This window comes from Setaria viridis, chromosome 7 (genome assembly GCF_005286985.2).
Source record: "Setaria viridis chromosome 7, Setaria_viridis_v4.0, whole genome shotgun sequence".
Lineage (NCBI taxonomy): Eukaryota > Viridiplantae > Streptophyta > Magnoliopsida > Poales > Poaceae > Setaria > Setaria viridis.
This window is the reverse complement of record NC_048269.2, coordinates 19,872,085-19,886,679: the sequence shown is the minus strand read 5'-3', so window position 1 is coordinate 19,886,679 and position 14,595 is coordinate 19,872,085. Positions and strand designations below refer to the sequence as shown.

The 14,595-nt window shown below is 41.1% G+C and overlaps 2 protein-coding genes and 2 pseudogenes across 2 annotated transcripts; 3 read left to right on the top strand and 1 right to left on the bottom strand.

The window, feature by feature from the left end:
* Window positions 1-133: 133 nt before the first annotated feature.
* LOC117864714 (MEIOTIC F-BOX protein MOF) lies at window positions 134-1,285 on the bottom strand. Its single transcript, XM_034748823.1, has 3 exons — window positions 545-1,285; window positions 302-469; window positions 134-202 (listed from the first exon to the last, which is right to left on the bottom strand). The coding sequence occupies exons 1-3, from the start codon at window positions 1,283-1,285 to the stop codon at window positions 134-136; spliced, it is 978 nt and encodes a 325-aa protein (XP_034604714.1).
* Window positions 1,286-3,183: 1,898 nt separating this feature from the next.
* LOC117863929 (regulator of nonsense transcripts UPF3) lies at window positions 3,184-10,639 on the top strand. Its single transcript, XM_034747841.2, has 13 exons — window positions 3,184-3,682; window positions 4,356-4,462; window positions 5,270-5,365; window positions 5,457-5,555; window positions 5,673-5,752; window positions 5,827-5,922; window positions 6,880-6,979; window positions 7,941-8,038; window positions 8,122-8,596; window positions 8,667-8,732; window positions 8,805-8,923; window positions 9,027-9,080; window positions 9,841-10,639. The coding sequence occupies exons 1-12, from the start codon at window positions 3,543-3,545 to the stop codon at window positions 9,063-9,065; spliced, it is 1,515 nt and encodes a 504-aa protein (XP_034603732.1). The 5' UTR covers window positions 3,184-3,542; the 3' UTR covers window positions 9,066-9,080; window positions 9,841-10,639.
* A 998-nt stretch (window positions 10,640-11,637) lies between these two features.
* Window positions 11,638-13,300, top strand: LOC140223379 (uncharacterized; annotated as a pseudogene).
* On the top strand, window positions 13,247-14,251 carry LOC140223468 (uncharacterized; annotated as a pseudogene).
* Window positions 14,252-14,595: the final 344 nt, after the last annotated feature.

The following is a 14,595-nucleotide window of genomic DNA, read 5'->3' as shown; positions in this document are numbered from 1 at the left end:
GTTGGTATTAAGAAATAAACGAGTAACATAAGGGTAAAAGCAACTAAGCACCATACTAGCGATCAGTTTTGATACAGCTTAGTTACAGAAGTCAGATGACCAACTAAAAATAAACAATAGAGAAAAGATATGGCTATCTCTCCGACAAAGAGAAAAAAAGCGTCTTCTTGTTGGTCATTTGCACCTCCCTTTCTTCACCATACTTTCAATTGCACAAAGTCATGTAAGATGTTGACGCAGATATACAGAGTTACATACTCACAGTATATGTTTTTTATTAAAAAAAGATAACTGATCTTACCCAGAAAGTTTGCAAAGTAAGCTTCTCCAGATTAGGAGACTTCTGCAGCAATCTTCCAAGAGCCTTGAATTTGTTCACATCACGTTTGCTGTGAAAACACCAGTTGAGTGCTAAGGTTCGCAAGTTGTCAAATGCTGGGGATTTATCAAATTCCTTATCTAGAATTGCCTGAAATAGAGAAATGGAAACAGAACTGAGCCAATGATCAGCTTAGTAGACACGTCTCTAATAAGGAGATCATACCATTGCATTAAAACCTCCCAACTCTAAGCTCGTCACACTGAATAGGCTGCCGAGAAGGATTGCCTCGCCTCTTTGAGATAGTTGATCAGATGCCAGAGAAATTGATGCCTTGACAAGGAACTTTTCAGTATCTAATAGAACACCATTTTTATGGGTGTTGTAAAGAAGGTCGAGGCGCAGCGAAGCAGGAGAAGGAGCCCTGATCACCAATATATCTGCAACTCGACTTGTGCAACTACGAATAACCAAGTTCTTTAATGTCTCAGATTGAAGGCCACAGAACTCAGTGTCACATCCCCAGAGAACCAGATCCTCCAGGGCTGGGCACCCAGAGTGGAGGTGCTCTGCGAAACTGTGCTCCAAAGACACACCAGAAAGAACCAAACGTTTGAGATGACAAGAAACCAGTTTGGGTAATTGATATAGAACACTCCAGTCAAGCCTATTAAGCCGGATCTCGAGCTCCATTGGGCAGTACTCGGTAGCAATAGAAAAGAAGAAAGAATTCCGACTCCAATCGATCATAATACTACCTATACGTAACCGGAATGCATCCAGCCGCGGGGCTCTGTGACGCATCAGTAGGTTGGTGCTGAAATTCTCCATCTTTCCCCACACATCCTTACAGCAGTATTGGGAAGACCTCCGGGTGATGCTGAGGAATTCGCTGATGTCGAGGTCGACGGCAGGCATCGAACGCCACAGATCTATCCCCCGCTTGGACAGCACTACGCTCTGCATTGCCTGCCGCGACGGGAGGAAGGAAAGGACGAGGTGGAGGAGCCCATATCGCAAACGCAAACGCTAGTTTTGCTGTTTATTAAACCTTGGAAGTGTTTCGAAGCATTTCGCTACTGTAAAAAAATGATATGAAATGGGTACGTTTGGGTACCCTAAATTTGGAATGGTTCTGGGTTTAGAATGAGCTAACCGATCGAGCCCTAAGTATGTTAGAGTTTGTGTAAAACACCAATTAAATTAAATGAGTTCTGAGCAATTAATTATTAAGATGAAGTAGTACTTAATTTTAAAACAAAACGCTCAACTCGGCCAGGTGCCGAGCTACCGCTCGCGCAGGCCCGCTTGGGGGCGGTCTCCATCGCAGCTAAGCGGAGGGACCTGGGGTGGGATCGGACATCACAGGCCTCCCTCGCACCGCTCTTACCGCCGCAGCCGCCACCGGGCCATAGTAGCAGGTAGTGGAAGGGGAACGTGGCGTTGGTCCGAGGGTGTGTGTGGGCGCTGCTGCTAGCTAGACGGTTAAACCCCATTCAGCTCGTCTCCCCAACACCAACCAGGCTGACGGCGAGCGAGAAAGGGGAGAAGGGAGGGTGGAGGAGTCGGCAGCGGCGGCATCACTCAGGTCACTCCACTCCAGTGCTCCACTAGCACTAGGCACTAGTCCACCGCGCTGCAACTGTAAATGGGCTTGGATGGGCTGGGCTGGCTTGATCTTGTTCATCCATCGCAGGGAACCGGGCCCCCGGTGGCTTGATCTTGTTCATCCATAGCAGGAGACCGGCCCAGCTCAGAAAAAATGTAAGCAATTTCAAGGTGGAACGACAAAGTTACCTCTTTTTTTTTTGACAATAACAAAGTTCCCATTATTAAACGCGAAGATTTGTTCCATTTTCACATTTTGTAACTCTATAAGACCTCCCAAAACGAGTTTCTGCTTTGAAACTCGAGGTTCCTGTGAAAGTTACTAAAATTGAAGTAGCTTTTCGTTAGAGGATTAGATCGAGAAACGCATGAATATTGGGCTCGTTTGTTTAGCGACCTGCGGCGATACGTCGGTGAGCAAAAAAAAAAAATGGTGAGAGATTTCGCGACCAATGATTCGCCCGCAGTTGGCGGAAAATAGATGCGCTTGGCGCAATCGAACGTTTATGCCAAAGATCGGTGCTAAACAAACGGTTGGCCAAAGTCAACGCCAATTTTTTAGTCGACCAGGGCAGGGTGTCGATCCAAAAGCACCCATTATACCCCCTTTTTCCACTAATATAAGGTGTTTGTTGTTTAAATTTTTTCCATAAATATAAGTATTTTGGCACAAGACAAATCATAATATCTAGATTCATTGTCTCAAAATTACAAACATTATGTAGCAAGCTTGACACATAGCAGAAACATAAAGAAGATCGGTGGGAGTCACACTAGTGGGTCGGTCCTGCTCCTGCACTCCTACTTTGGCCAGCGTGCAGAGCTAACGGGAGAAAATAGGAAGAATTTTAACCCAAGCCTTTTGCTAAGCATCTACACCAAAGAATACATTACAATTGCACTTTTACTTTTGGTGTTTTCCTGAAAAATTATTCTACTTCTTTTTTTGCAAGTAAGATGAGAAAACCAACACAAGTCTATGAACTCATGGACGGATTGCCTATTATTCCAGGGCTGTGTCATTTAGAGTCTTTCATGCAAAATATAGAAAATCACTAAAATGCATATATCCCGTAAATTATTTGTAAATAATATTTCGATATAATTGATTTACATAGGATAAATAAAATAATTAATGAAAATCAAATGGTTTCCTGATTCCCGGATTTTCAGTTCTCCCGTACTTATATTTTCTACCGTCTTCTTTGAATTCCTTCCCTTTTCCTTTTTCTTCCCGTCTTGACCTTTTCGCTTTCCTCCTCGCCTCTTCTTCCTCCCCCAATCTCCGACAGTTCCCAATTTCCCATCTCCCAAACCCAAACCCCAACCCCAACCCACCCGAGCGACCAAAGGGGAAGAGGAAAAAAAAAATCGCACGCGACGACGCGACGGAGAAGGGAGGGGAAGCAGCAGACGGTAGCGAGAGAAATCCCCACCAGCCTCCAAACCCTAGCCACCTCCCCCTCCGTCCTCCAGATCTCGCCGCCGCCCGCCCCGCCTCGATGTGACTCGGCCCTAGGGTTTGCGACGGTGCGGGGGGGTCTTCGCGGGGGGCTGGGATTCGTGACGCGGGAGAGGGCGGGGAGCCGTGGTGACGACGGCGGCGCGGGCGCACATGAAGGACCCGGCGCACCGCACCAAGGTGGTGCTCCGGCGCCTGCCGCCGGCGATCGCGCAGCAGGCCGTCGTGGACCAGGTCGACGCGCGCTTCGCCGGCCGGTACGACTGGGCGTGCTTCCGCCCCGGCAATGCCAGGTCAGCGCTCCCTCTGTGCCCCGTGCTTGTGGCGTTCCTGCGGCCGTGATTAGGGCTAGATTCAGGGCTTGGGGTACCATCCTTCTGACCCTATGAACTGCGATAGGCAACTACACTATTGAGATGTTTTCTATTACATTCCGTTTGCTAGTTCTAGTGGTACTCTAATCTGTGACTGATTAATTACTGATGAGTTGTGGAATTGTACTTTCCTATGATTGTTGTGACCTTCAAAAACCTTCTCCAATTTGCGATGGTCTAGGAGAGTATCTGGGGTTCTGAAAGGTCTGTTCAAGTTTAATTATATTTTCTTTAGCATTGATTGCTATTGAAGTGCTAGTGGTTGCCTTCTTAGCTGTTTCTCTCTGTTGATTACATAGCATGAGCTGTATCTGACCTACTTTTGCTTTTAGTGGAGCCAAAAAGGGCTAAAAATCATTGGTGAGGGTAGACTCAATATTCTTAATTTTATCTTTGTTGCTTCTTGACTGAAGGCGTTTTCATTCTTAGTTGTAGAGCAATGCTGAGAAGAATTATACAATCATTTAGAACTACTTTTTTGCATTCAGCTTCTTTTACTTTGCAGCAAGTGACTTCTTGAGCAAATAAGTATATTACTTACTTCGAAACTAAATGATTCTGACATTCTTCTTCATCTATGTTTGTTATCCAGCCAAAAGAATCATAGGTATTCTAGACTATACCTTAACTTCAAGCGCCCAGAGGATGTTGTTGAGTTTGCTGAGGTCTTCAATGGACATGTTTTTGTGAATGAAAAGGGTATTTTCTTGATCTTATTAGTTATTACCTAATATGTTTGTCTTTTTTAATTCCATCCGTGTAATCTATCTTCAGGATACCTAAATCCATCTGATCATATTATGTCAACTTGATCAGTTCCAATCACTGAATATACTTGATCATTCCAATCACTGAATATACATCTTTTTTAAGATGATAAACTATCCTTGATGGCCTGCCCTTTCTTTGTTCATAACTCCTGTGATCTAAGTTTAGCATGATTTGTTAGGGTCTTTGCATCAGTCATGCTACTACTTGACGTTGCAAATTGATGTTAATTTTTGATACCTGAGCATTAGCCGTTCAACTAATGTTGTCTCCTATTGATTATGATTAGCTATAGTTAACCTTCTATGAATACTGTCTACTTGACCTATAGGTTCTGTTTTCCCTTTACTTAGTGACTGTAGAAGAAAAGAAAGCGAAGGTGCTACGTTGAGATTGTATCAGATGTACTTAAACTAAGGCTGCAGCAAACATTAACAATGACATAGTGCCCTGTTAATCTTGTCCTTGGGGTTATTGTGCATGTTAGTCCAACTTAGTTCAGCACCGAGGCGGTGGCTGCAAGGCACAGAATATGTTGATGTGATAATATTTCTTGTAGTGTTATATTATAGTGCTGAAGCAGAAATTTGATACTTACTGCATTAAATGTGTAAATCCTTCTCTCTATTTTTTTACGCAACTGAAGAGCACATGTTTCTAGTTTTTTTTTGGGAGTATTCATTTATGATCTGCTCTATGTAAATCGGATCTTATGGATGTTGCCCATGGTTCTGTCAGGCGTTCAATTCAAAGCTCTTGTCGAATATGCACCATCGCAACAGGTTCCAAGGTCAAATATCAAGAAGGATGGCCGTGAAGGAACTATTATGAAAGGTCCTAGACAATTACTTTACCTAATTGTTTGTCTGATACTATCAAACCATACCATTTTTCTAAACTCGGACTTTTTTTTTGGAATTACTAGATCCGGAATACTTGGAGTTTCTTGAGCTTATTTCAAAGCCTACTGAGCATCTGCCAAGTGCTGAAATTCAGCTTGAAAGGAAAGAAGCTGAAAGGGCAGGTAGAATATGCGATCATTACTTTCTATCTGTAATACAGTATTTTGCTGAATGATATATCTTTCTGAATATGCCAAGATTAAAACGGTGTTGTCATATCATTTGGTTATTTTTGTCAGCTGCTGGAAAGGAGGCCCCTGTTGTGACAGCTCTTATGATGTTTGTTCGTCAGCAACGGGCAGCTAAGAGTATGGCTCAGGTATATTCCTTAACTTATAAAATAGGGTTCTTTCTTATCAATGGTTACCTTGATACCCTTTTTGTACATTGCAGAGACCTGGAAGTAGAGTTAGCAGAAAAGTTGCTGGTGTTGTGACTAGCAGTTCCAGTCCTTCTAAAAGGTCTTCTGAGAAGCGCAGGTCCTCCGCGGTAATATGCTTGGTTTGCAACTTTTTGAAATTTTCTGATAAGTGGAGTATACCTTACCAATGAATGGTCATGTTATGCAATATTGTTTCATTCAGTTAAATTTTCTTTTATGTGTGGTACTAACTCATCATTATGTTTCTCCTGATGCATTAGATGGTCCTTGGGACTTTGACTCTAATCTGTTGTACTGTATGAAACTATCATAGTTCTCATTTCTGTAATCTCTGGTGTCTGCATAATGTGCCCCTATATGTTATGTATATTTTAAAGGAAAAAGTCCAAATTACTCCCTTTAAGCTAACCCCCTAAACTATTTTTGGTTCAATTTACCCTGCAACTATGTTAATTGGTTCAGTTTACCCGTTTATAGGTTTTTGTCTTTTTCCCCCCATGCATAAGTGGAGTTGTAAGTTAAAATTTTGTGGGTGGTAGCAAACATCATAACATGTTTAAAAAATACATTATGAATTTTTCATCATTATTTTGATAGGCTAGGACATCTAATAATAAATTAGTCCATAGGATATAAAATTGTACAAAATAATAATGATGATAAAAAATCAGAATATATTTTTAACATAAGTTATGATGTCCATTATCACACAACAAAATTGACTTAAAACACCACCTGTGCATGGAGAAACAAAAAAAGACCACAAATCTTGTTAGGGGTAAATTGGACCAATTGACATAGTTGTGGGGGTAAATTGAGACAAAAAATAGTTTAGGGTGTACCCTGACTCTTCTGCCACATGGTTACTATTATATTCAGTTGAGGCACTAGCGAACCCATTTGGTTAATTTGAAATTTGGTTTGTCTTGCTTTTTGTAGCAATTGTTACTGATTTGCTGGAAGCTTTACCTTATGTTCTATTGTTTGTTCTGATAATGAATTCCTTCCTTTTGTTCTGTGAAATAAATTGTGACCTGAAGTTCTTTTGCTGTGTTCTCGGGCAGTATGTTGTACGTGACAGTGCTAAGGAGAAACCAACTTATATCATGGTGCCGAAGAGAGAGGAGCATACACAGAGGGAAAAGGCTGTTGCTGGAAGTTCAGGTGGTAAACTTGTAGCAAATCAAGAAGTTGTTAATCGTAATCCTTCTGTTTTTAACTGTTTAAACAACAGTATTTTTAATGTTAGTGCGTATTACTGAGGGATTTTTCTGTTATTACCTACACCCTTGTCTATGTGCTGTTAAAATGATGTATCTACTATTGTGTTGATTATTGGACCCTGCCTGTGATCCCCGTTATTCTAAATTGCACCCTTGGTATGTCATTGGGGAACAGTACCCAACATTTCCAAGCCCTTAGTCAGGGGCTCAGGGCATTGTTCATATTGCTGCGCATCTTTGCACGGTGGAATTACACATATATATATGCGAACCTTTACATAGCAAAATGGTTTAGAAGTTAGTTAACATACTCCCTCCGTTCTAAATTATAGGTCGTTTTGTCTTTTCTAAATGCATAGATATTATTATGCATCTAGACATAGGGTATATCTAAGTGCATAACAAAGTCTATAAATCTAATAAAGCCAAAACGACCTATAATTTGGGACGGAGGGAGTATTTCCAAAATTGGCAAAATATGCATGTTTCATTAAGACCCACTGCAACGCTAAAAGCATATCCTTATTAACACACAAATGCATATTGAGCTTTTTCTCTTGTTTGGTTGCATCGCTGGCGTGTGGAGACACGCTTCTGGTACTTCTGTTGCCGTCCAATTATGGGCATGATAACTGTCTTTCCTATTGCGTGACGTCTTTGGCCTTTACTGATGTAACGCCTACTTTTCTAATTCTAGATTGAAAGATAAGTTTTTTTATATGGGTTTTTTTTTTCCTGAGCATGGAATGGTGGTCTATTTCTGTTAGAGAAAAAGAAAGCTATTTTGTTTTTGTCTTTGTCATGTTAATCGCTGCTCTTGCAATTTATCGACTTATTGCATGTGTTCGGAGTGGTGCATCTTTTTTGTTAATCTTTTTTCATTTTGTATTTTTTTATCTTAGATGCCACAAGTGGGGGAACATCTGGATCTGGCCAGGCTGTTGAGGCTAAAAGGGACAAAATTGTCATTTTGAAAGGCAGAGGAAGGGTTGATTCTAATGTAAGCAAACACATACCATCATCTCACAAATATTTTTGCTATTTTGTTAGTATGGACCTAAGTTTGATCAATATTTGCCACAGATACCTGATGGCACAACACAGCAGTCATCAACCCCTGTGAAGAATGTGCCACCATCGAGTTCTAGACAAGACCAGCGACTCGAGGGCAGTGGCAGAATTATTAAGACTATACTCTCAAACAAGGAAGCCCGCAGTTCGAATCCATCTCAACATGAACAGGAAGGTCACATACTTAACACTGAGAGGGATAAGCGGCCACCGCGGGTTCTCAACCCACGTACTATAGTGAAAGATCAGATAGCTGAAAATGCTGAGAGAAGCCATTTTGATGAGAAGCCTAATCATCTCCATGGCTCTGCTCCAGTTGGTGAGAAGATTGAAAGGCATGCTAGAAACAGAGATAGGCCCGATCGTGGTGTATGGGCTCCTCGCCGCTATGACAAGTCTACATCTGGTGGTGGTTCAAATGCCTTGTCATCAGAGTTCCCACAAATGCCTTCACATTCTGGAGACAATTTCTCACAAATAGCAGATGGTTTGTATCTTGCTGAAATGTTTTCATTGTTGGTGATGCTTGAGTCATTAAACTGTATGACTTGATGCAGGTCATGGAGACAGAAAGACAGACACAAGGAGTCATGGTGGTAGCCGTGGCGGTCCTGTTGAAAATGGTTTGTATGCAAAATAAGCTGCATATTTCTAGATCAGTTTACACACAGTTCCTGATGCACTTTTTAATCCAGGGCATAGGCATGCCAACCGTCGTGGTCCTCCACGTGGTCCGAAGGAAACTGAAACATCTGCTAGCACGCCTGATGGAAAGAATTCGAAGAGGGGCTCTGCTAGCTATGGTGCTCATGAGGTGTGATTATATTGTAATTTCTTATTTAACCATGGCTGATTGCAGAGGTCTATGAATCTGTTAATTTTTCATCTAAATCTAATACCATGAATGTCATGTGCAGAGACAAGTATGGGTTCAGAAGTCAAGTTCAGGCTCTTGAGTTTGTGCATTGACGGTATGCTATGCTACTCTAGTTTATGCATTGTCTTCAGGCCCTTATTGGAATCGTTGTAACACTACTATGATCATTGCCAGCACCATCCATGTACATTTCTGCTTCCTAATATTCTTTTGGGAGCACTGTTAGTGGAATGGCTAAATTCATCCCTAAAGTCTTCCCAAAGTGTCAATTGTGTCCCTTACAGTTTTAAAAGGTCCGTTCAAGTCCAGCAAGTTTGATCATTAGCAATTTAGCCCCCAGGTTAACATGGAATGCCACATGTTTGTGTGCATAGTCTGCTGGATGTTCGGATGGATCTCTGCATGCATGGGAGAATTCTTTTCTACCCCAATTTTAAAATGATTCTGTTTCTGTTAGATGATACAGCTCAATAAAATCCTCGGTCCTGGGAAGTTTGAATCAAACCTTTCAGACTGGTCACATGATCCCAACCAGTATGTGGTAGCTAGCTAGGTGACACGCGTTTTAATCTGTTAATTATGGCTAAACCATTGTAGCTTATAAACAAGGGCAAATGAGAGATTTCACACCACGAATCACCTAAGCCCACTTGCTGCTTACTAGCATGCACATGCCACATTCCACATCAGCCTAGGGACCAAATTAAGCCAAACTTGCGGGGTTTGGCTGAACCATTTAAAACGTAAGGGATGAATTCGGCTATTCCGTCAAATTGTTAATGAATGTGTTTTTCCTAAAAAGGTCTTCAGGAAAATCTAGAATTTGTAGACTGATTTCTCCCACTCTTTTGCAGATACTCTCACCAAAACAGGTATTGCAAGTTGTGGAGAAGTCTTGGATTCTGCAGCTCATTCTTCTTTATTAGCTGTTGATCCTGTGAAGTATGTTAACAAAATGCCCATCAATCAAATGCTGCCATGAAGTGCAATCTCAGATTTGTCAATTGAAGTCTCAGCTGTAGCTGAAAAAGGGAGCTTGCTGATTTGATTCACAGAAATAGTGAAGTAACATAACCCAGCATGTAGGTAGCTCTCGATCACTTTGGGTGAGATTTGATTTGGGCCCAAGGTTGCTATTTGTGGAGCAATGCATGGAGATTAGGTTGGCATCAGTACCTCACTACCTCGTGATAGTGGTCACATATTTCCAAGACCCCTGGAGGCTACACACACCCTCATCAATTCGTCAGAGATGGATGTAAATATCTCTAGAGAAAGAAGAGGTCTGGTTCTGATTGCTGTTTACAGGTTAGAGGTGCCGTGTATCTACAAAGAGATATAAGAGTTATCAGACTACCCGGTTTGCTAAATAAAGGTGAATTTAGCTAGTAGATTTTGAGATCCTGTATTGCAACTACTGCAATCGTGGTTCGCCTCAACGGAAAGTTACCCAAGAGTGCAAAAGTGACATCTCATTTTGGTTTATGTTTCCGACTAAATGGGATGTGAGGTTGTTTTGACGTCTGGTGTGTCTTTTGCTGTCATGTTCCACCAGATGACCCGGGGTTCTGTCATGTTAAGAATGATATGCTTGTGTACAGCATCCAAGGTGCTTGCTGTTTTTAATCTTAAGATGATGTTGCCTGGCTTTAATGGGTGATGATGTCTTCCCTCTTGTGCCCTCCATCAGAAGTTTTTCTTTTCTTTTTTTATTAGGCCCTATGCTAAATAGCGTTTCCCTGCTGTTGCTTCTTGGTGGCAAGCTCTATCGTTGCTGCAACGAATTTAGCTTGAATGTCTTGTCGATCAGCCTGAACATAATTCATATTTGAAGTTATAAGTAGTTGCAGCAAGTAATTCAAGAAGGCAGCCAAATTTAAAACAGGGAAAGTCCAAATCACTACCTTAAAAAGTCCAAATCACTACCTTGAACTAGCAAGAAAGTTTAGAACACCTTAAATAAATTTTGTGTTTACTTAACCCCTTTGATTTGTTAAACCAGCTTACTATTCGCCTTTGGCCTATATTCAATCCTGGTTTTGTGTTTACTTAACCCCTTTGATTTGTTAAACCAGCTTACTATTCACCTTTGGCCCATATTCAATCCTGATTTTGCTGACTGGAATGACATGCGAACTATCCAACATGGCAGCCTGAAATAAGGCCCACAAATCCCTCCTAATCTGCCAGGTGCCCCTCCCTCCCCCCCCCCCCCCCCCGCTCTCTCTCATTGATCCCTCGAGTTCGTCTTGACTGTCTCCGCCGCCCTCTTCCCGTTCCTTGCGAATCAATCCGAGTGATGATTGGAGGACAGACAAGTTGATCGGTAATGATGAAATCGAGTCTATTCCTCTTCCTTTAGGACAGATCGAAACTAGAAGAATCATTTAGTTTATAAGGCTAGGGTTTTAGCGTCTAGAACCTGCTGGGATTCAATCTTGGAGCAATTGGGTGACTTTATTCGTTCAAATGGGATTTGGATGAGTACTTGTAGTTGTCTTCACCATTAGCTATGTATTGTAGGTTCAAATTTTGAAAATTGTTGCCAATCTGTTGTTGGTTTGATGGGGTTCTAACGGATGGAGGATGTTGGTATCACTTGAAAGTCGGTGTTTAAGTTGATCATAATGTCGTTAATACAATCACTTGTACTCCCTGATGCTAGTAGTCTTGAATTTTTTAAAAAAAGTTATGCCTTTTTCTATGAATCTATGGAATATACACTGTTCTGATATAGGATTGTTATGTGTTCAATGCTGTTAGGAAAATGGACCCGCGAGACTTTATTCCGGTTAGATTCCACTTTGGGGGATGGTTTAATTTTGATGTCAACTTATTGAACCATGTCAACGGTAGAGTAGAGTTATCACACGTAGAGAGGGACAAAGTGTCATTGCCAGAACTTAGGAGGTTTTTGTTAGCTCATGTTGCACTAACTGATGAAGATAATGTTGATTTTTATTGGTTATTCCCTAGAGATGATCTAAGCAATGGATTGAGGAGGCTTAGTGATGACAAAACTTGCTTCTATATGTTTGATTGCATAACAGATGGTGTAGTTGATGAAATTTATGTAGAGATATATATGTATGATGGAAGGGATCAAGGAGGTGTTCAGTTTATTAATGAAGGTGGTGTTTAGGTTGGTAATCAAGGAGGTGAGCTTGGTGATCAAGGAGGTGAGGTGCCTTCTAAAGATGATAAAGAATACGTTCAAGATGAAGAGGATACATCTGATGAAGAAGAAGATTATGTTTTGGGAGATGAGGACACATCAGAGGATGATGAAGAAGCAACTGAGTTTAGGACCAATGCTAGGAACCAAAGGTGAAATCCAGCAAGCACTGATGAAGATCATGGATTTTCTAACCTTGAAATCCAGGAAATTGCAGAAGAAGCACATGCTTTAGAAGATGATGGGGAACCCATAATGCTGGATAGTAGTGAAGAATGCAGTTATGAAGATGATGATGAGGGTGAAGCAATAAGAAGGAAGAGCATATTTTGGAGATATGACAGTGAAACTATAATTCCAATATTTTCATTTGGGATGATTTTTAGTGGAAGAATGCAGTTCAAGGAGGCCTTGATCAAATATGGACTAACTACTAGGAGGCACATCATATTTCCAAAGGACGAGGCTACTAGGATTAGAGCCAAGTGTTCATGGAAGGGCTACCCTTGTTCATTTTTGCCTCCAAACACAATGACAAGTTTAAGGTGAAAACCTTCCATAATGTACACATTTGCCCTCAAAGAAAGGATAATAGGTTAGTCACATGCCCAAGGATAGCTGAAAAATACGAGCACATCATCAAGGCAAACCCATCTTGGAAGCTTCAAAATATTAAGGAGATCGCGCTACTTGAGATGGGTGTAGATGTGTCACTCTCCAAGATCAAGAGAGCAAAGGGTATTGTTATGAGAAAGATCTATGAGTCATGCAAAGGTGAGTATGCCAAGCTCTTTGAGTACCAGGCTAAAATTCTTAGGAGCAATCCAGGGAGCACATGTGTAATATGCTTGGACCCTGACTACGATTTCCAAGTATTCCAAAGGATTTACGTGTGCTTTGATGCTTGTAAAAAGGGCTTCCTTGCTGGGTGCAAGAGAGTGGTTGGAGTAGATGGCTATTTTTTTAAGGGTTCTTGCAATGGTGAGCTAATTTGTGCTCTTGGCAGAGATGCAAACAACTAGATATATCCAATTGTCTGGGCAGTAGTGGAAAAAGAAACCGAGGATTCATGGACTTGATTCAATATTGGATCGAATTGTGATAGTGTTGACAATAATATATGTGAAAGTTTCGATAATTGGAGAGTAGATGTTAGGGCTCATCCTATCATTTCCATGCTCGAGGGTATAAGGACAAAGGTGTATGTGAGGATTCAGCAAAACAAAACTAAGGCAGGTAGATGGTCATCTACGATCCGTCCAAATATACTGAAGAAGCTCAACAAGTACATTGACTTGTCACAATAATTTTTAGCAATTTGGAATGGCAAAGATGGCTTTGAGGTCAAACAAAAGGATAATAGGTATTCAGTTGACATAGAGAAGAGGACATGCTCTTATACGTACCGACAGTTGTCAAGTATACCTTGTGCTTGTACCATCACAGCTTTATTTTTGAGTTCAAAGCCTGCTGAGGACTACATAGCATATTGCTATTCAGTTGTGGAATATAATAAGATCTATGATCATTGCATGATGCCCATGAACGGAATGGATTAGTGGCCAAAAGACCTAAGCCACAAACTCTAGCCTATGTGAAAATGCCGGGCAGGCCTAGGAAGGAAAGGAGGAGGGAACTTGGTGAGGATAAAAAGGCCACAAAGGTCAGTAGGATAGGAACCAAAATTAAATGTAGCAAGTGTAAAAAGGAAGGTCACAACACTAGGAGCTGTGGTCGTAAATCTAATGCAAAGAGGAGGATTTTTGAGTCTGCCAAAGAGGCAAGTATATGTAATGCATAGTATTAGTCTATTTATGACCATGTTGTATTGTCAACTTACAAAATTATGTGGAGGTTGTTGAGGGCAGCAGGCCACTAAAAAAGTTAAGGAAGGCTAAAGTAACTCAAAATAGCACTCAATGTGATATGCGTTCACAATCAACGTCAACCCTTGTGAAGAAAAAGAAGAAATGGGCTCTGAAGCCAAGGCATTCTCCAAGGGCCAAGGCTCTTGCAAGGAAAAAGAACTGATTCAGTTGTCAGCAACTTTCTTTTCATATCAATTGTTGGGACGTAATAAGTTGATCAAGTCATGCTATGAACTTAATCATTTTTTGGGTGTAAATAGTTGATAATTTAGTCAGTTAAGTTGGGTTTTGTTAATTTTATCACAGTTATGTCAGTGAACTTATCTCAATTGGATATATATATATGTCCGACATTCATTTTCCAGTTTGCAACCATTCTGAAAGCATGGAGAACACTACTTTTGTACGTGTATATCTGTCCTCAGAACTTGAAGTTTGCTATTCCTTTTCCTATACTGAAATCCCAAATTGATGTGACAAATCGAATTGTCATGAACAGGCTGACAGAATTACAATAATCATATTCAAAAATAAACCAATGAGAATGTTTGGTACAATAGCAGCCT

Coding starts and splice junctions, on each gene's coding strand:
- LOC117864714 (XM_034748823.1), bottom strand. CDS start 1,285: ATGCAGAGCGTAGTGCTGTCCAAGCGGGGGATAGATCTGTGGCGTTCG. Junction 470..544: donor TGGGAGGTTTTAATGCAATG/GTATGATCTCCT, acceptor TCTCTATTTCAG/GCAATTCTAGATAAGGAATT. Junction 203..301: donor TTACTTTGCAAACTTTCTGG/GTAAGATCAGTT, acceptor TGCAATTGAAAG/TATGGTGAAGAAAGGGAGGT.
- LOC117863929 (XM_034747841.2), top strand. CDS start 3,543: ATGAAGGACCCGGCGCACCGCACCAAGGTGGTGCTCCGGCGCCTGCCG. Junction 4,463..5,269: donor TGTTTTTGTGAATGAAAAGG/GTATTTTCTTGA, acceptor TGGTTCTGTCAG/GCGTTCAATTCAAAGCTCTT. Junction 8,597..8,666: donor TTTCTCACAAATAGCAGATG/GTTTGTATCTTG, acceptor GACTTGATGCAG/GTCATGGAGACAGAAAGACA.